The 20,149-nt window shown below is 39.2% G+C and overlaps 1 protein-coding gene and 1 pseudogene across 1 annotated transcript; one reads left to right on the forward strand and one right to left on the reverse strand.

Moving 5' to 3' along the window:
* Positions 1-1,103, forward strand: LOC123389927 (sex-determining region Y protein-like). The gene is given in 3 exon segments (XM_045072830.1): positions 1-271; positions 274-351; positions 354-1,103. Coding segments are annotated over 3 exon segments (660 nt in total). The 5' UTR covers positions 1-85; the 3' UTR covers positions 750-1,103.
* Positions 1,104-9,634: 8,531 nt separating this feature from the next.
* On the reverse strand, positions 9,635-10,081 carry LOC123389928 (annotated as a pseudogene).
* Positions 10,082-20,149: the final 10,068 nt, after the last annotated feature.

Below are 20,149 nucleotides of genomic sequence, written 5' to 3' on the forward strand. Positions count from 1 at the left end.
CCAACTTTGCTTCCCACTCCCCGCCTCCCCCGCCACACTCACCCACCTTTTTTTGTTTTCACCGCTGTAATTTTATGCCTCTGCTATGTTCGGAGTGTTGAACACCGATAATCACTGTGCAGCCGTACAACGAGGAAACATCCTCGCCTTTGGAAGAACCTCTTCTGAACTTTGGACGAACAATCCTACCTCAAATTATCGGTGTGAAACTGGAGGAAACGGTACGGACAGGGGCCAGACCCGCATCAGACGACCCATGAACGCATTCATGGTGTGTGGTCGCGTGATCAAAGGCGCAAGGTGGCTCTAGAGAATCCCCAAATGCAAAACTCAGAGATCAGCAAGCAGCTGGGGGGTACCAGTGGAAAATGCTTACAGAAGCCGAAAAACGGCCATTCTTCGAGGAGGCACAGAGAATACAGGCCATGCACCGAGAGAAATACCCGGACTATAAATATCGACCTCGTCGGAAGACCGTGCCACAGAACAGTGATAAATTGCTACCTGCAGCCTCCTCCTCCATGCTGTGCAGGCAGGGGTACGTGGATGAGAGGTGGTACCCCTTCACGTGCAGGGGCGGCCGTACTAGGGCTGCACACTCAGGAACAGAGGACCGGTTAAACTCCTCACAAGCCCGGAACGTAGTCTGCTCCGTGCTGCAACAGGAGCACCACTGCAGCTCCACAAGCCTCCGTCACAGTTCAGAAACGTTGGCTACACAGCTGTCCACAGACTTTTACCCTAAGTAACAGCCAGGACTTTCTGGTGCTTATTTTCCATAGTGATTTCCTTACTCTGGCTAACAAAGGCCCTATTCATATTAATTTTGCTATTATTTCATGTGCCACTTAATTTCAAAATAAAGCGTGTAAACTTGCTTAGCATATAAAGAATTACAGGACGTTTTGAGTAGATTCAGTCTGGGTTTATGGCTGCTTACCTTGACAAGAGAGCACCTTAACAATACTGAAACTGCTTGAGTTTCAAGACCCCCTGTTTTTCTTCTAACAGGACAACCCTCATGTCTAATTTTAGTTGTTCCACAGATGGGCTTCTAAATAAACTGAATAGCTGCAAGTATATACTAATAATCTGATCATTGTCAGCAGAGGTAACAGAATTCTCGCTCTTTATTTTAAATACAATAAAAGATATATAGTAGTGAGAAACACAGACAAAATGTACTTCGATGAAAAAACTTCCTATGCTTTGAAACAATCCTTCGCAGCAATCATTCTGTAGGTCTCTCAGCTACTTGGCCTGTCTTTGTACTCCTCAGATAATTTTAACTACTAAATATGTAAATCAAGTCTTCCTTGGTACTTTATATTATCTCCCATCCCTGCCGGTTTGGGCAACATCTGCAATTCTATTCCTCTCCTCTGCATGTGTCTTTGCTCTTTGAGGTCCACTTTGAACGCTTTATAACACCTGTGTTGTAAAAGAAAATCTTTATTTACCTCGTGTTCATTTTTATATCTATGTGACCCCCATATTTGACCTCTTTTTCTGAAAATTTTTTCTCTAACTCGTTTTCATATCACCTCCTAAATTACACACACACACACACACACACACACATGTGAAAGGTAGAGAAAGAATGTTGAGAATCTAAAACTATTCAGATTATGGAGGCAGTGGCATGGGAGGTGGGCTAAATCAAAGCCATTATAAAATTTACATATGGGCTAATGCAGAAAACTGGCGGTTTGCAAGGAAGACCATCACTTTGCAAAATAAAAATAAATTGATGGTTAAAATATATATATCATATACCAAAATTAACTTTGCAATACATATATTCCAAAGCTTTTTAAAAACAATGCAATGCCTCAAATAATAAAGCTCAAACACTACAATAGGACATATTAGAGCTAAGTGCCATGTTTCTAAATAAACATCAAGGTTTTAAAAAAAAAGAGGGGGGGGGAGGGAGAGAGAGTTAACTAGGCAGACTAATTTGTTGTGGAAATAGTATTGCTTTGCTTATCTGAGATTTATGCAAACTAAACCATAAATACATACATAAAAACATACATAAACCATATGTACATGTTGCAATATCTCTTAAACAACTTCCTGAAGTACTCTATATATTTTAAAAAAAAATGTTTCTCTACATAATATGTATACATATATGTATATACACTTACAAGTGTCTTATGTTCCAAACCTCTCTTTCTACATGTTCTACAGAAATGAACTGCTCTGACCGTCATCACCATGGGTTAATTTTCCTTATCTTGTACTTGAAATAAATGGGAATGTAAAATACCATGTCTGGATTGTTTTACTTAACGTAATTTCACTGATGTTCAATTTGTTAGTTTTAGAAATTTCTGCATGCATTTCATTGTACTTTTGATGGACATGTGAATAGACATTTCTTGGTTTTAGTCATCACAGATAGTAGTGTTCTTTGTACATTTGTATACATGTACAGGAGAGAATATTTACCTGCCTTTCTGAGGAGTATACATCCTGGAAAGGAATTGCTGCGTATGTGTATTTTTAGGAGGGCTTTTTGTGTTTTGATTGTTTGTTCCTTTGTTTGTTTTTAAGCAAATATTGGTAGCCAGTATTCTTGCATTTCGTAATGGATATCTGCTATCTATACCACCTTTTAAGAAACGTTTAGACAGAAAAAGTCCTGAACTAGAGCACAGCCTCTAGATGTAATCTGGATTGGACTCCCTTCTCTGCGACTTCCCACGCCAAACGCTGGATGGTTTATTTTATCTGCGTGGCCCTCAATATTCTCGCCACTAAGATGACGATGATGATGATGATGATGATGACGACGACAATGACTATAATAATGTAACAACAAGAAAAACATACTTCACTGGGATGTTATGAAGGGTAAATAAGGTATATAAGGATCCAATGAGCAAACGTCTATAAAATACTAAGAACAGAGGTTGGCATTAGTAAAGGACTAACTAGTAGTTGTTATTAACATGGAAGTAATTGTTCCATCTAGAAAATATTTTAGTGGAAGAGTAATGTAGATTTCCATCCTTGGTTTATTTAAATAGGCATGTATTAACTATTGCTTGTAATAATAATACTTTCCCCTATGGTATAAAATGTCACTCGGTCATATGTTCATTTTCCATATGTACATAGATCTGTTTCCAACCCTTACTTAATTCAACAGAGGGTTCTAATATTTTAATTAGGTAATATTTGATTTCATAGTGGGTTCCTTAAAAACCAAAAGTCAGGTTGATCTTAGGTGAGATACCATGTGCAGATCTTAAATTTCTAGGTTGACAAGTTTGAACAAATGCTTGTAACTGTGTAACTACCACCCCAGTGACGATATAGAACCTATAACTTCCACTGAACCTATAACTTCCCTGTGCACTCCATTTCCTCCATCAGTGACATAACTTCTGTCCTTGAGAGATTACTTTTGCCTGAGCTTGAGCTTCAGGCAAAGAGAACCAAACAGTACCTATTGTTTCTTTCACTCAGCTTTAAGTTCATATGAATCTATCACAGATTAGGTGAACTTCTTTGGACGGCTTTCAATTTGAGGGTTCTGTTAATAAAACTGCTATGAACAGTCAAGTTCAAATGTCTGAGTGAGCCATGTTTTCTGTTCACTTGGGCAACACCCAGGCGTGAAATTTCTGGGTCACCAGGCAGCTGTATGGGTAACTTTGTGAGAAACTTCCTAAGATTTGTCCAGAGCGTGTGTACCATTTCACATTTCTACCAGCCATGCATGAGATTTCCATACACACTCACAAAAAGACTCTGCAAAATTTGGGATTACTTGGTCTTTTAAGGTTTAATCATAAAATCAAGGTGTGCAATGATAATTAGATCAGTTCTTAGAGGGTGCCTGGGTGGCTCAGTAGGTTAAGCATCTGCCTTGGGCTCAGATCTCCTGGGATGGAAGCCTTGTCAAGCTCCCTGCTGGGTGGGGAGTCCGCTTCTCCCTCTTCCTCTGCCTAAAGAGTGCTCTCTCTCTCAAAATAAGTAATTAAAATCTTAAAAATGGAAATAAACAAGCAAAAACCTTAAAAAAAATAGTTGTTAGCCTCTGCTTTATTTTCTGCTAGAGCAAATGTCCACTCATTCCTCCTTTGGAATTTCTAGGCAATGTAGGGTTTTGTTTTCTTTAATTTTTTTTGAAATCTCTGTGCTGGTTCAAATGACCAGAAAATTTGGCTAGTATTTTGGTTGAGATCACACAAAACTGGTAGAGTTAACAAGAAAGATTAACAAAACAACAGGAATGTATGGTGGAAACCACTGGAGTGGTCCTTGGCTGGTGTTTAAATGAATAAATGAATGAATAAATGAATAAATGTTTTTCATGTTTGTCCAGTAATATTTTGTGAGACTTCAGAAAAATAAAATTGCTGTTTCCTTTATTGACAAAAAGGAGAGCCACTCTTGCCCCTCCTGTTCCTTAGAGCATTCTCTTTAGAAAACTCTTTAAATCCTTTCTCTGCTCTTCTGTTGAGACCTATGTAAATCTTTCTAAGATAAATAAGCCCCTTGACAGCACCAGGGACCCACAAAGGTACCTCTTAATGGCCTTGGAGCCCTCTCTTTGAAATGTAAACATCAGCAAAGATAGTGCCAAGAAGTCCCCTGATGCGTAGGAGTTTAGCCTAGGCACCTGGCTTTAAGCTGCGAACACTTGCTTGGCACAAGAGATAGGAGAAAAACTCCTTTAGACAAAGATAATCAGCTAACTCCAGGTTATACCTAATGTTTGGCATGATTAAGTGTTTTTAAAATGTTAAGCACTGACATTCAAACCCACTTCCAGAGTTTAAGGACTGTCTTTATCAAAATATGAGACACAATAAGAAAGAGAATGTTTAGTATTGGTGTTGTATTAACATGTTAGACCTACCATGAAGTCCTCTTAGTATCAGCTAAAATACCTTGGACTGTGTAACGTTGATTTCACTCATTAGGGCAAGATAAATTCCTTTTCTGGGAAATGAACAAACATACAGCTATTTTTTAAAAAAATCTGCAATCTATTAATTTAGGGGATGTACTTATTATACGGCATTTATTCTCATTCCACCGTTAAAATTCTCTAGCAAGGACTCAGAAGTTTCAAATATTGTTTAACATGTGGGTATTAATAAAATTGTCCACTGCCCCCTCTTGGATCCTTTTATTTCATCACACCAACCTATTTGGGGGCGGGGGGGGTGAGACCATTAAATTTGTTCTTCCTGGAGTGCAGAGGTGGACAGCCCCAAGAAACTCTGGATCATAAATGTAAGACCCTTCCTCCCTCCCCCAGTTGGAGGGGCCTTAGGATTTACTTAATCCTTTGCACATTTGCATTTATTTTCAACATCCTCACCAACTCATCAGGCAAGATCTACCCAGAGGGGCTCAAAGAGAAAATCATAAACTCTGAAGCAACCCCTACTATTACCAAAGGCAGTGTTTTTCACACCTGCTTTTATCCCCAAGTTGTAAAGAAGCCTTTTAAAAGACAGGGATTCCCCCACTCCCCCTCTACCCCCAACACCCTCACTAGTGCTATTTCAATTAGCCTTTGTATAAAGTCACCAACATATTTCCAAGCATGAATGTAACTTTGTAAGGTTGTGGCTTTCATAAAATGGGATTCTCCGGTTGGAAAACCATTTCTGTAGTGGACAAATTGTTTCAATCCACTGACCTTGACACACAAAGCTTTGCTGCCATGCCTCTACGCAATTGCTAGCATCTGAGGAGACCACGTCCCAGTGTTTGTTTCTCAAGCTATCCTGGCAGTGCGGTTGGGCAAGGCACTAACAGGTTTTGCCTCCTTTGCCCAATCCTATGGGCAACTCAAATGATGCTGGTGCAGTTTTGCGATGTGGGTGAGATCTGAAGCTGACACCGAGAAAGAATTCTTGAGAGGCCTTTGGTGCATCAGGATGAATTTTATTAAAGCTCGGGGACAGGACCCGTGGGCAGAAAGAGCTGCAGCTGCCCCGGGATTGTGAGGGGCAACTGATTGTATACTTTGGGGCTGGGGAAATTAAAGACAAGGGAAGTTCCCAAAGGACTTTCATATGCTTAAGGAAGACTGACCAGAGTGGAGGTTGTTTTTCCCTTGGCAAGGCATTAACATTCAGACAGGAGCTTCCTGGGAGAATGTTACACTCAGCCTGCCTCAACTGTTTGTCAATGGGCTGCAGGTTATAAAGACATTTGCTTTTTTTTTTTTTTTTTTTTAATTTCCATGTTGTGGGTTTTTTTTTTTTTTTAAACTTCAAATTCATTGAAGGGAATAAAATTACATTAAAAAAAAAATAGAGTACTCTCACAAACTGATGAACGAAAGCCAGGAACAAAAAGAACAAGGTAAGGACCTTTCCCTAAGAGGCAGCTCTAACTGCTAGAGAATGGACTTTCTCCTCCCTAGCATTTGTCAAACGAAAAATTGCTTCCTATTTCTCTAAGGCATCGGGGTGCTAACTGGGTTTTTCAGGTACAAAGTTTCAAGGCCTCTAATGGGGACTGAGGAAACATCAAAGGCTGATTTCTTTTAATACCAAATAGTAAGTTGCACAAATGGCTTTTATTTTTTTATTTTTTATAAACATATATTTTTATCCCCAGGGGTACAGGTCTGTGAATCACCAGGTTTACACACTTCACAGCACTCACCAAAGCACATACCCTCCCCAATGTCCATAATCCCACCCCCTTCTCCCAAACCCCCTCCCTCCAGCAACCCTCAGTTTGTTTTGTGAGATTAAGAGTCACTTATGGATTGTCTCCCTCCCAATCCCATCTTGTTTCATTGATTCTTCTCCTACCCACTTAAGCCCCCATGTTGCATCACCACTTCCTCATATCAGGGAGATCATATGATAGTTGTCTTTCGCTGCTTGACTTATCACAAATGGCTTTTTAATGTAAATTTCAGAACTTCACACTTGTGACCTAAATTTCAAACATCTGGTCATATCTTATTACAATCCTACTACTTCTTAGTAAGAATGTCCAAAGTATTTGAGTTCACATTCCAATCACCGCAAAGGGCCAGACAGCAGAAGAGCGGCTCTGATCTCACTGCCTGTTGCCAACACAAGCCAGAAAGCACCCACCTCGGATGACTCAGATGCAAGCAGACATTTACACTAAAGCCTAATTCCTAAACCACTGGACCTGCCGGCAAAGGCAGATTAAATCCTAACAGTTCATATGTGACCTACAGAACAGAAGTTACAAAAGTCATCTTACAATTACCAAAGCTCTAAACATACGCATTCCCCATACCTGGTTTCCCTCAATTCGAGCTGATAAATCTATCAAACTGCAAACTTGCATTTCCAAACACTTCAGTAAGACAAACAATGGTTAACATTTTTGTTCTATGGATACTTGATGGTTTATGTTGAAGTTCTGATTTGCACAGGTAACAGGAAAGCTTGATTCAATTTTTCCAAAAGTTTCAATCTTATGAGTGCACACCCCAGATGATTCCCCTAAAGCTGCTTCTCCAAGATAGTTAAGTCAATTCACATAATTGGTAGTCATAAATTCCATAGGGACATCAATTTCTGAAAGACATTTTTTTTTTTTTTTTTTTTTTTTTTTTAGGAAACAAGAGGTTACAAAGTCTGTAACACCTTTGCAGGCACTTAAAGATTCAAGGGACCTAACTGTACCTCTAAATAGGTTAATTATATAACATCAATCAGCTATTAAAGATTCAGTAAGATTCTGTGGGTTACCTCCTATTCAAAGCATCTATCAACCTAGAATTTGATTGCTACTCCAGCCAAAGTAAACCAGCGTTATGCCCTAAGAGAAACCTCAATCCTCTCTCCTGGCTATCCAGGGAGCTAACCCTCCTGGGACAGTGGCTCTCGTGGAACAACACTGGGTTTTGGTCACATGCGGAAGAGGCTCATGGTCTTGATAATGGCTTTGCTGAGTTGCAGTCCATGGTGGTGTTTTTGCCTGCCCAGAAGAGCACAGACCGTACTCTTGCACCAATCTGAGGGTTCAACTTGAGTCACATCCTGGTTACACTGCTCCAGGTCCTAATAAGAAACAATATGCCCAAAAACTAAGTGACCACGTTCACAAAAGGTACCTGGTAACACAGACTTTTTAATCAGATGCGATTCAGTCTCTTGTCACCAGCGCGCGCGCGCGCACACACACACACACACGAAAACCAACAAGTCTGACCTAGGATTGCCCTAATAAAAGAAGGAAAAAGGAAAAAAAAATGTTTGGAAGAGGAGGAGGAGGGAGAGGAGAAACAAAAAAAAAGAAAAAAGAAATCAGCAAGGACAATCAAGACCACCAACACTGATTTAAACCAGACCCCAGCAATCTCTAACTTTAGTGACTGCCATTTTTTGGTCTCAACAAAATGTCAATATCCTGAGTTTTATCAGTGTTTTCTTTCTAAAGTGTGAACAAACAGAAGCGGAGGTACAAAAATGTCTAGACGACCCACTAACCTGCAAAAGAAACATCACAGAAACAGTATGAGAAGATGTACTTAAGTGAAATAAATTAAAAGTCAAACCTTACACTTTCAAGTTTTATTAGACTATTATTTGGGGAGATGGCAGAGTGTTGATGATGTAATTTTTCTAATAACCACTTGGTTAAAATCAAATGTAAATGATCCTTCAGGAGAAATGGTGATATTTGGACAGGAGAAACCACTTACATCCTAGTCGATATACTTTAAGGCATTTGTTTATTAACTTGGCTGCCAAATGGTATTTTAAAAAGATTTACTTACTTGACCAGCGTCTACAGAAACACAAGTTTCTCTAAACTCCTGGAGTTTTCTGGCGGTTAGAAAACCAAATAATGACAGTCCAATAACCCAAAGGTATCCTGAAAACATAAACCTAATATGCTTTACTTTTATTTTTGAGAAACCAACTTGCCTCCGAATTATTTCTATTTTTAAGCCCACTGGCTGTCTTAGGCCTTTAAAATGCAATGGAATTTACTTCCCTTGCTACTGCTCCTGAAAAGTTTATACTTGTTTTGGGTAAACCGTACTAATCGAGCTAAAACAGGGTTTTTGTTCACATAAAATCACTCCAGATTATAATGTGATTGATTTCTACAGCCATCAGGTTTTTGTTGTTGTTGTTGTTGTTGTTGTTTTGGTTTTTAGTTTGTTTTTGTTTGTTTTTAATACATATTTTAGGGGGAAAATCACAAATATGTAAAATAGTTGGCATTCAACTTTTCTTAGTCTTATTATTCTTGTCCAGTAAAACCGAGACTCTTCTGCAGGCCCTGCCAGTTCCCCATTCCTTCTGTCAATCTTCAAAAGAAGCATTTCTTAAGTAGTGAGGATTTATTAAGAACATCAAGGTCAGGTGCTTTTTATGTTTTGCTTTATTTATCACAGACACCTTAAAGTTTGTTTTATTCCCCACCCTCCCTACCGCCCCAATTAGCCATGTTATTTAAAACTAGATATTCAAGTTACATGGCTACTATCTTTAGCTAATGGACTCTTCAGTGCTATGCCTAGAAGACAGTCTTCAATGGATCTTTGAGTAATGGAATGTGACAATGTTCAGTCATTGATAGGAGTTGTATAGGTTAAAAGAAACTTTAAGCCATTCAAGCCACAGGTTGTAAAGTTTGAAAGGGTTGAGGTCTACTGTGCTGCGTCCTCAGAAGTTCTTGTATTTTCAGTGCTAGTGGCTCGCATGTTATCTCCAAGGTTGTGTGCGTGCTGAAGAAACAAATCTTTCAGTAGTTAATTCCTTAGTCAGCTGTTTAATTTTTGTTTCCAACTGTTCATTCCCTTCTTTGAGCTGTTTCGCTCTGCAGTGTATCCTGTACTTTCTGTTTGGTTTTTCAACCGGCTCTGTTTCACAGCCATGTTGTTCCTTTTTCTGCATTGATTAATGCTCTTGCTCTTGGGATCCATGGCCCTACTCATTTTGCTTTGCTTGCTTGGAGGCAGGGCTTTGCCTCATGCCCCCACACCCCGGGGGCCAGCAGGCCCCAGCTGAGGAATCTGCTGTAAGCTGCTAGAATGAGCCTACCTATGAATTACACTTATTACCGGACTACTGTTCTGCTGGACTACCTTGCTCATTTGGGTACTCCATCTTTCTGACACAGAACAGGCAGAAATGAGGGCAAGGTGACCAGTGGTTTCCACACTAAGTTGCCCAGAAAACTTCACATGTACCTGTACCTTCAGCTTGCTGGCCTTTATAGGAGTCCTCTGCTCCCTGCCCCACAACATAGTGCCCAGTATCGCCCCTCTCCGTTCCCAAGCTGGAGGAGCCCCACAACCCTGGCCTTGGTGTCTGGGAGTCAGCAAGGTGGGGCAGCAATTTAGGGAAACCACAGCCTCTGCCTTTTTGCCTTTCCACCACCATGGGCTTCCCGCCTCCCGGAGAACCTTGACTTTTATCTACATCTCCTTCTGCCCTTGGTTCCCACAGCAGTGTGGCTATAAGCATGATGACCTTTTTATTTTTTTCTTCACAAAGAAACAGTAATGGGAATACAGAAGGCTTGCTGCTCAATTAGGCATTTACTAAGCTGGTGGCTGTAGGTAAGAGCTTTTCAGAGGGTGTGTAGTACTGCTCAAGGTTAATTACTTGAAGAAAAACAACATTTGAATTCAAACAAAGCAGATTGGAAATTTATCCTCAGGCAAACTCAGTGGTTGAATAGCAATTTCCCTGTAGGAAAATGAGGCAAACACTGTTTCTACCAACACTCACATTTTCATTCGCAGTGTAACCAAGGATTGTGTAGGCCTTTATGGACCACTCTTTTCTTAATAATTTCGGGTGAAAGGGGCACCTGGGTGGCTCAGTGGGTTAAAGCCTTCCCCTTCCGCTCTGCTTGTGGTCCCAGGGTCCTGGAATCAAGCCCTGCTTTGGTCTCTCTGCTCAGCAGGGAGCCTGCTTCCAACTCTCTCTTTCTGCCTGCCTCTCTGCCTACTTGTGAGCTCTGTCAAATAAATAAATAAAATCCTTAAAAAATAATAATAATAATAATTTCGGGTATGGTTGATATTTTAAAGTTTAAACATATGCCTTCTCTACTAACTAAACAATTGATTTTACAAGTCAGTTCAATTTTAAGTTTTAAGCCTGTGATAAATGAATAATGGACGACTCATAGAACAACGTATCTTACTTGTTTAAGTGCATTACAACCATACTTTGATCAAAAGAGATAATAAGTAATGTTTTTTTCTTAAGCTTGTATTAAGTGAAGAAGAATATATTCAGCTTCTTTTACTCGTAAGTGATTTTGTGGTTTTTAAAATTTTATTTTAATACAGACGGTTGACTTTTTATAAATGTGGAGTTGTAATACTTTCCAATTAGAACACCTTTCAGGAGCTTCATGTCAGAGAATATGTTATTTAAAAAGTATTACAAGCTGACAAAAAGTCAACAGCTAAGAATATTTCTTAAATAAAGATTTCTTAAATGTTAGAATCATTGTCCTAGATGAATAAAGCACTGAACCACCAAGAGATGTTGTTTTTGCATTCCAAGTGTTCCATACATTAAATATAAATTTAAAAATTTTAGATGTGAATTTGACCTTACAAAATGAAAAAGATATCCTTTACAATGATGTTCTCTGAAACAACTATTAGGAAGAGTGGCCTTTAACATATTACACAGAGGGGGAGACAAGATGGCGGGGGAAGTAGGAGGAGGTGTCTGTTCAAACTGCACCCTAAAGTGAGCTGATTACCTTCCAAAGATCTTCAATCACACACGAAATCAGACTGAGATAAGAATTATACAGGTCTGGATCTCTACTGGAGCAGAAGACACCAGTAGGCAGGTAAAGCGGAGTGGGAAAGTCAGACTGATATCTGAAGATAAACAAAAGGGGGAGGGAGCCACTAGAGGCGACTGGTTGGAAAGTAATACCCAATATGAGAGTGCCCTGCGCCCGGGGGGACCAGCATTAACTCGGGAGTCTGGTAGAAAGCACTCAAAAAGAGCAAAAGATCACCAAAATTGTGGTAATCGGGGTGTTAGAGTTGGGGTTTAAGTCCCCAGACACAGGACAGCCACCCCTGGTGCAGAGCCAGAGAGAGTGTGGCAGAGAAACCAGGTCTTGGTCCCTGAACCACCAGTGCACCTGAGAGTGCTTGGCTCCTGGCTCCTGTGAGGGGCTGGGAGCCTCACCAGCCAACAGAAGCACAGCCTTTTTGCAGTCCCCAAGCAAGTTCCCTGCTGTACCATCAGAGTCTGAGTCCTGCCCCATGCCCTCCCCTGAGAGAGGTGCACACAAATGCCAGCCAGGTGCTCTCGAACCAGAAAGACCAGGCACTCCCAGCCTGGGCCAGCTGGAAAATCTCAGTGTGTGATCACTGCTTGGAACTTCTCTGGCAGTCTGGAGCTGCCCAGACAGCCGCCTTGGCCTTGGTTTTGGGTACAAGCAAAAAATCCCGAGTCTCCAGGGACCAAGACTGGGAACCTGCTCTGCCAGCAGCCAAGGGGGGATTTATATGGGCTCTGCAGCCAGACTGAGGCTTCTCTCTGAGAGGAAGTCAGGGTGCAGTTTGCTTTCCCCTAAACCTACAAAAACCATCAAAAGCAGTCAAGGCAAGAGAGAAAAACAAAAGTGAACAAATATAAAAACCTCCAGAGAACAAAAGCCTGAAAAAAAACAGTTTCCTCAGAGCCCACTCCCTTGAGGGGAGCAGGAGGACTTAGCTGAGAGAACTTCAGGGACTCAAAACCCAAGGGGCAGGCCTCTCCCCCAGAAAACCAACCAGGAAAGGAAAAAAAAAAAAAAAAAGACCACAAGAGAAAAACCACCACTACTTCATAGGATAATTTTTATTATTAATTCGATCTCACTATTCTGGCTCATTTTTTATATAGTTAATTTTTTATTATTATATAGATAATTTTTAACCTATTTACCGTCACAGTGAGATGTCCAGTACATCAAATTCCATAATAACCTTCTAACCTGAACTTTTTGATACATACACCTGTGTTTTCCTTTTGCATTTCTATTTTTTAAATTTCTTTTCTTTTTTTTTAAATTTTAGTTTAGTTTAGTTTATTCCTTTTTTTAAATTTTCATTTTCTAATATTCATATAGAGTTAAACTTCAAGGTAATCCTCTTTCCCCAATCAAGGCCACCCCTATTGGTAAACCAATTCCTAATCCCCCCTTATCTTAGGAAAGTTGAGTCCTTTAACAAAGATATCATGATACATCCAGGAAAAACCAAAACAACCTTCCTCACCCACACTGAGAATTTATAACCACTCTCCCATTTTTCTTCCAACAGTATTTCTGTGTTTTTGTGTTTGTCCTGATAGTATATAAATCTTACACTTGGGTTCTTTTTGACAAGGTTCTTCCTTTATTTGCATATATATATAATTTTTTTTCTTGTCATATACTTTTATCAGTCTTTTTGTTTGTCTGTTATTGTTTGTCTACTTCATAAATCTTACCTTGGGGCCCATTTGGGCTGAACCTTGTCTTTCATCTTCCCTTTCTTTCCTGTCTCTGTCTCTGTCTCTCTCTCTTATTCTTTTTCTCTTCTTTTGTCTCTCTTTTGGGTGGGGAATCCTGATTGCTCAGAAGGGTTCCAGAGTGCACCTTGACTGCACCACAGTTGATACATCCAGCTACATCTGTTCAGTATCTCTCTCCAAAATGACTAGGAGGAGGAATGCCCAACAGAAGAAAAATACAGAGGATGGACCTTCTGCAATAGAGCTAATGGCTATCAACATAGACAATATGTCAGAAAGAGAATTCAAGCTAACAATTGTCCAAGCAATAGCTAGGTTGGAGAAAGCCATGGGTGACCAAACTAAGGAAATGTTGAAAAACAAAAATGAAACTGGTGGCATCACGTTACCTAATTTCAAGCTTTACTACAAAGTTGTGATCACCAAGACAGCATGGTACTGACATAAAAACAGACACATAGACCAGTGGAACAGAGTAGAGAGCCCAGATATGGACCCTCAACTCTATGGTCAAATAATCTTCGACAAAACTGGAAAAAATATACAGTGGAAAAAAGACAGTCTCTTCAATAAATGGTGCTGGGAAAACTGGACAGCTATATGTAGAAGAATGAAAGTCGACCATTCTCTTACACCGTACACAAAGATAAACTCAAAATGGATAAAAGACCTCAATGTGAGACAGGAATCCATCAGAATCCTAGAGGAGAACATAGGCAGTAATCTCTTCGATATCAGCCACAGCAACTTCTTTCAAGATATGTCTCCAAAGGCAAAGGAAATAAAAGCGAAGATGAACTTTTGGGACAATCACATCACAAAATGGACAGAAGATATGGACGGACACTTCTCTAATGAAGACATACAAATGACTACCAGACACATGAAAAAATGTTCATCATCACTAGCCCTCAGGGAGATTCAAATTAAAACTACATTGAGATATCACCTTGTATCACCTACCAGTTAGAATGGCCAAAATTAGCAAGACAGGAAACAACATGTGTTGGACAGGATGTGGAGAAAGGGGAACCGTCTTCCACTGTTGGTGGGAAGTTGGTGCAGCCTCTTTGGAGAACAGTGTGGAGATTCCTCAAGAAATTAAAAATAGAACTTCCCTATGACCCTGCCATTCCCTATGACCACTCCTGTGTATTTACCCCAAAGATACAGATGTCGTGAAAAAAAGGGCCACCTGTACCCCAATGTTTATAGCAGCAATGGCCATGGTCGCCAAACTGTGGAAAGAACCAAGATGCCCTTCAATGGACGAATGGATAAGGAAGATGTGGTCCATATACACTATGGAGTATTGTGCCTCCATCAGAAATGATGAATACCCAACTTTTGTAGCAACATGGACGGGACTGGAAGAGATTATGCTGAGTGAAATAAGTCAAGAAGAGAGAGTCAATTATCATAGGTTTCACTTATTTGTGGAGCATAACAAAAAGCATGGAGGACATGGGGAGTTATAGAGAAGGGGGTTGGGGTAAATTGGAAGGGGAGGTGAATCATGAGAGACTATGGACTTTGAAAAACAATCTGAGGGGTTTGAAGTGGTGGGGGGGTGGGAGGTCGCGGTACCAGGTGGTGGGTATTATAGAGGGCACGGATTGCATGAAGCACTGGATATGGTGATAAAATAATGATACTGTTATGCTGAAAATAAATAAATGAAAAAATAATGAATACTGTTATGCTGAAAATAAAAAATCAATTAATTAATTAATTAAAAAAACATATTACACAGATATAAGATCACATTATACATGCTGTCCTGCAATTTGCTTCACTTCAATTTTAATATGTCTACATGTATAGAATGCACACCTACAAATGTGTGTGCATCACACACGTGCTCATGCAGGCATGGAGCATACATATATGCGTACATTTATACGAACCATCTTTCCTTAACTGCCTACAGATTTAATTTAACTTCTTTAATTTATACTTCATTGCATTACATTTAGTTTAATTGCATTGCAATTAAATTCATTAAATGCAAGTAATGCATTGCATTACTTTGAATTTAATTACTTTTACACATAGTGTAATTAAGGAAGAAAGAATACTGAATGTGGAGCTAAGTCTGATTGTGCTTTCTAAACCGGTCTAGGAACCAAGTGACCTTACTCTCACCTAGTTTCAAAAATTGTACACATCTTATTGGAGTTACATTCATGCTTTCATCCATGTTAAAGTACATATTATGAAATTTTCCCATGGAAAAACTTAATTCTTAATGATTTGTATATATCAGGGAACCTGAGTGCCTCAGTGGGCTAAAACCTCTGCCTTCGGCTCAGGTCATGATCTCAGGGTCCTGGGATGGCGCCCTGCATCCAGCTCTCTTCTTGGCAGGGAGTCTGCTTCCGCCTCTCTCTTTGCCTACCTCTCTGCCTACTTTGATCTCTGTCAAATAAATAAATAAAATCTTTAAAATATATATGTTGTATATATCGTGCTTTTTTGACCACCTCCCATGTTTTAGTATGCATTTCCCAAGACAAAGGACATTCTCTTATACAACTATAATTCGGTAATTTTATTAAGAAAAGTTAACATTCATCTGATAATTTCTAATTCATATTCAAATATCTCTTGTTGTCCAAATATTATGGTCTAAATCTTTCTCCCTTCCACCCCCCTTTTCTAAGATGCTGCTCAGGAGTACACATAGCATTCAGCTGGTGTTTCCAAAAGATCTTCAGGAGTTGCTCATCAGTTATTTGGTAAAAAGTTAATTGATAGGGACATCCATTTTATCCCCCTTTTTGGGACTAGGAGAGATGTTAGAGTTCTAAGGTGATGGCCAAGAAAGAATTCTCGAGATGTTTTTTGCAAAAAAAAAAAAAAAAAAAGGTGGTTTTATTGAAGCACAGAGACATGACCCCTGGGCGGAAAGAGCTGTACCAGGGTCATGAGAAGGGTCCCATTATATACTTTCAAGCTGGGAGGGGGTTAGGGATGGCATAAGTCTTTAAGGAATTTTGGAAGCAAGGTTTCCAGGACCTTGAGAGTGCTAGCTGTTATTGGGAAAAGTCATTCATAACCATCTACTAAAACCTTAGTCATGAGATCCTGCAGGTGTATATCAGTGGGCCACATGCTTGGGGGATGATTGCCAATATGTATCTTGAGGGGTTTAGAGATAAAACAAATTTCCAAAGGAATTTTTATATGTTAAAGTAGACTTAACAGGATGCTGGGGGTCAGACTAATGTTGCCTCTGGCCCTTAGCAGATTTCAACATCAAGGTAGTTGAGTATAGAAGAATGTCACTGTGCCTGTTTCAAGGATTTGTCTGTAGGCTGTAGGTAGTAAGGAAATTTAATAATTTTTCTTCTGCTTTTGTTTCCCACATCATTAACTACTGACAAATTCCATTACATTTTGAAGTTTTACCAAAAGTGTTTGAGAGTGCTTGTTTCCCCCACAGTCTTGGAAACTCAAGCTTTTCAAATCCTGCCAGTCTGACAAGTCAGAAACCATGCCTAAGGATGTTTTATTTTTCCTTTTATTTTCTCTTTGTTTCTTTTATCTTCTCTTCTTTTCTTTTCTTATACAAATAATTTAAGAATTAATTTTATTTTTTAAGGTTTTTTTTCTCAAGTTATTTAAATTCCAGTTAGTTAACATAAAGGGTATTAGTTTGAGGTGAAGAATTTAGTGATTCATCACTTCTATATAACACACAGTCCTCATCACAAGTGCCCTCCTTAATACCCATCACCCACTTAATCCATCCTTCCTCTATCTGCCCTCCAGCAACCCTCAGTTTGTTCTCTGTGATTAAGAGTCTGTTTTAGGCTTGCCTCTCCCTCTCTCCTTTTTTTTCTCTTCCCCTATGTTCATCTGTTCTGTATCTTAGATTCCACATATGAGTGAAATCATGTTGTCTTTCTCTGACTTATTTCACTTAGCATTATCTCCTAGTTCATCCACATTATTGCAAATGGCAAGATTTCATTTTTTTCTGATGGCTAAGTAATATTCCATATATTATCATTATATAGATACATATATATATGTACATATGTATGTTATATATAAATATGCATGTAAAATATATTTATGTTATATATAAAATTATATATGTATGCATATTATATAAAATGGCATAGTATGTGTATATATATCACATCTTCTTTATCTAATCATCAGTAAATGGAAACTTGGTCTCTCTCCATAGTTTGGCTATTGTAGCTAATGCTGCTATGAAAAACAGGGTGCATGTATCCCTTCAAATCTGTATTTTTGTATCCTATGGGTAAGTAAATACCCAGTAGCAACTATACTACTGGTAGTACAATTTTTAACTTTTTGAGGAGCCTCCTTACTGTCTTCCAGTGTGGCTACACTAGTATGCATTCCCAACAAAAGTGCAAAAGTGTGCCCTTTTCTCTGCATTCTGGCCAACATCTCTTGTTTCTTGTGTTGTTGATTTTAGCCATTCTAACTGGTGTGAGATGATATTTCACTGGAGGTTTGATTTGCATTTCCCTGAGGATGAGTGAATTGAGCAACTTTTCATGTATCTGATGGGAAAATGATTATACATCTCTTCTTTGGAAAAATGTCTATTCATTTCTTCTGCCCATTTTTTTAACTGGATTATTTATTATTTGTGTGCTGAGTTTGATAAGTCCTTTATAGATTTTGGATCTATATTCTTTATCAGACATATCATTGGCAAATATCTTCTCACATTCTGCAGGCTGTTTTATAGTTTTCCTTTGCTGTGCAGAAGATTTTTATCCTGATGAAGTCCCAAAAGGACATGTTTTGCTTTTCTATCCCTTGCCTCTGATATGTTTAGCAAGATATGTTTAGCAGGAGACGTGTTTAGCAAGAGATATGTTTAGTAAGAAGTTGCTGTGGCCAAGTCAAAGAGGTTGCTGCCTGTGTCCTTTTTCAGGATTTTGATGGTTTCCTATCTCACATTGAGATCTTTCATCCATTTTGAATGTATTTTTGTGTATGGTATAAGGGAGAGATCCAGTGGCATTGTTCTGCAGGTTTTTCTGCATGCAGTTTTCCCAACACTATTTGTTGAAGAGACTGTCTTTTTCTCATTGGATATTCTTTCTTACTTTGTTGAAAATTAGTTGGCCATATAGTGGTGGCTCTACCTGAATTCTCTATTGTATTCCATTGATTTATGTAGCTATATTTGTGTCAGTACCATACTTTTTTGATGAGTACAGCTTTGCAATACAGCTTGAAGACTGGATTGTGATATGTGCAGATTTGCTTTGTTTTTGCAAGGTTGTTTTTGCTCTTTGGGTCTTTTAGGTTTCCATTCGAATTTTAGGATTGCTTATTCTAGCCCTGTGAAAAATGCTGGTAGTATTTTGATAGGGATTGCACTAAATCTGTGGATTGTTTTGGGTGGTGTACAAATTTTAACAATATTTGTTCTTTCAATCCATGGACATGGAATATTTTCCCATTTCCTTTTGTTGTCTTGAATCTCTTTGATCAGTGTTTTATAGTTTACAAAGTACAGATTATTTTACCTCTTTGGTTAGGTTTATTCCTTTGTGTCTTGTGGTTTTTCCTGCAATTGTAAATGGAATTGATTTCTGGGTTTCTCTCTCTATGCTTCATTATTTGTGTATTGAAATGCAACAGACTTCTGTATGTTGATTTTCTATACTGCAGCTTTACTGAATTCAGTTTCCAACAAGAAGTTGCTGTGGCTGAGGTTGAAGAGGTTGCTGCTTGCATTCTCCTCTAGAATGTTGATGGTTTCCTTTCTCACATTTAGGTCTTTCACCAATTTTGAACTTATTTTTGTGTATGGTGTAAGGAAGTGGTCCAATTTTATTCTTCTGTCTGTGGCTGTCCAACTTTCCCAACACCATCTGTTGAAGAGATTGTCTTTTATCCATTGGAGATTTTATTCTGCTTTGTGGAAGATTAGTTTACCATAGAGTTGAGGGTCCTTTCTGGGTTCTCCATTCTGTTTCATTTATTTATTTATTTTAAGATTTTTTATCTTTATTTATTTATTTGTCAGCAGAGTTCACAAGCAGGAAGAAAGGCCAGACAGAGAGAGAGGAGGAAGCAGGCTCCCCCTGAGAAGAAAGCCCAATGCGGGGCTCCATCCCAGGACCTTGGGATCATGACTGGAACTGAAAGCAGAGGCTTTAACCCTCTAAGCCACCCAGATGCCTCTGTTTCATTGATCTATAAATGTGTTTTTCTGATAGTGAGATTCTGTCTTGATGATTCCAGCCCTGTCATACAGCTTAGAGTCTGGATTGTGATGCCTCCAACTGTGGGGTTCATTTTCAACATTCCTTTGGCTATTATGGGTCTTTTCTGTTTCCATAGAAATTTTAGGTTGGTTTGTTCCAGTTCTATGAAAATTGCTGATGGTATTTTGATAGGGATTGCAATGACTGTGTAGACTGTTCTGAGTAGCATAGACATATTTTTAAATTTGATTTTATTTTTTCACAGTTCCAAGATTCATTGTTTATGTACCACACCCAGTGCTCCATGCAATACATGCTCTCCATAATACCCACCACCCAGCCCTCTCAATCCCTGAATCCGCCCCCTCCAAAACCCTCAGTTTGTTTCTCAGAGTCTCTCATGGTTTGTCTCTCCCTCTGATTTCCTCCAACTCACTTCTCCTCTCCTTCACCTAATGTCCTCTGTGT

Source organism: Mustela putorius, unplaced genomic scaffold (genome assembly GCF_011764305.1).
Source record: "Mustela putorius furo isolate JIRA1106 unplaced genomic scaffold, ASM1176430v1.1 tig00004197_pilon_pilon_pilon, whole genome shotgun sequence".
In the NCBI taxonomy this organism is placed as follows: Eukaryota; Metazoa; Chordata; class Mammalia; order Carnivora; family Mustelidae; genus Mustela; species Mustela putorius.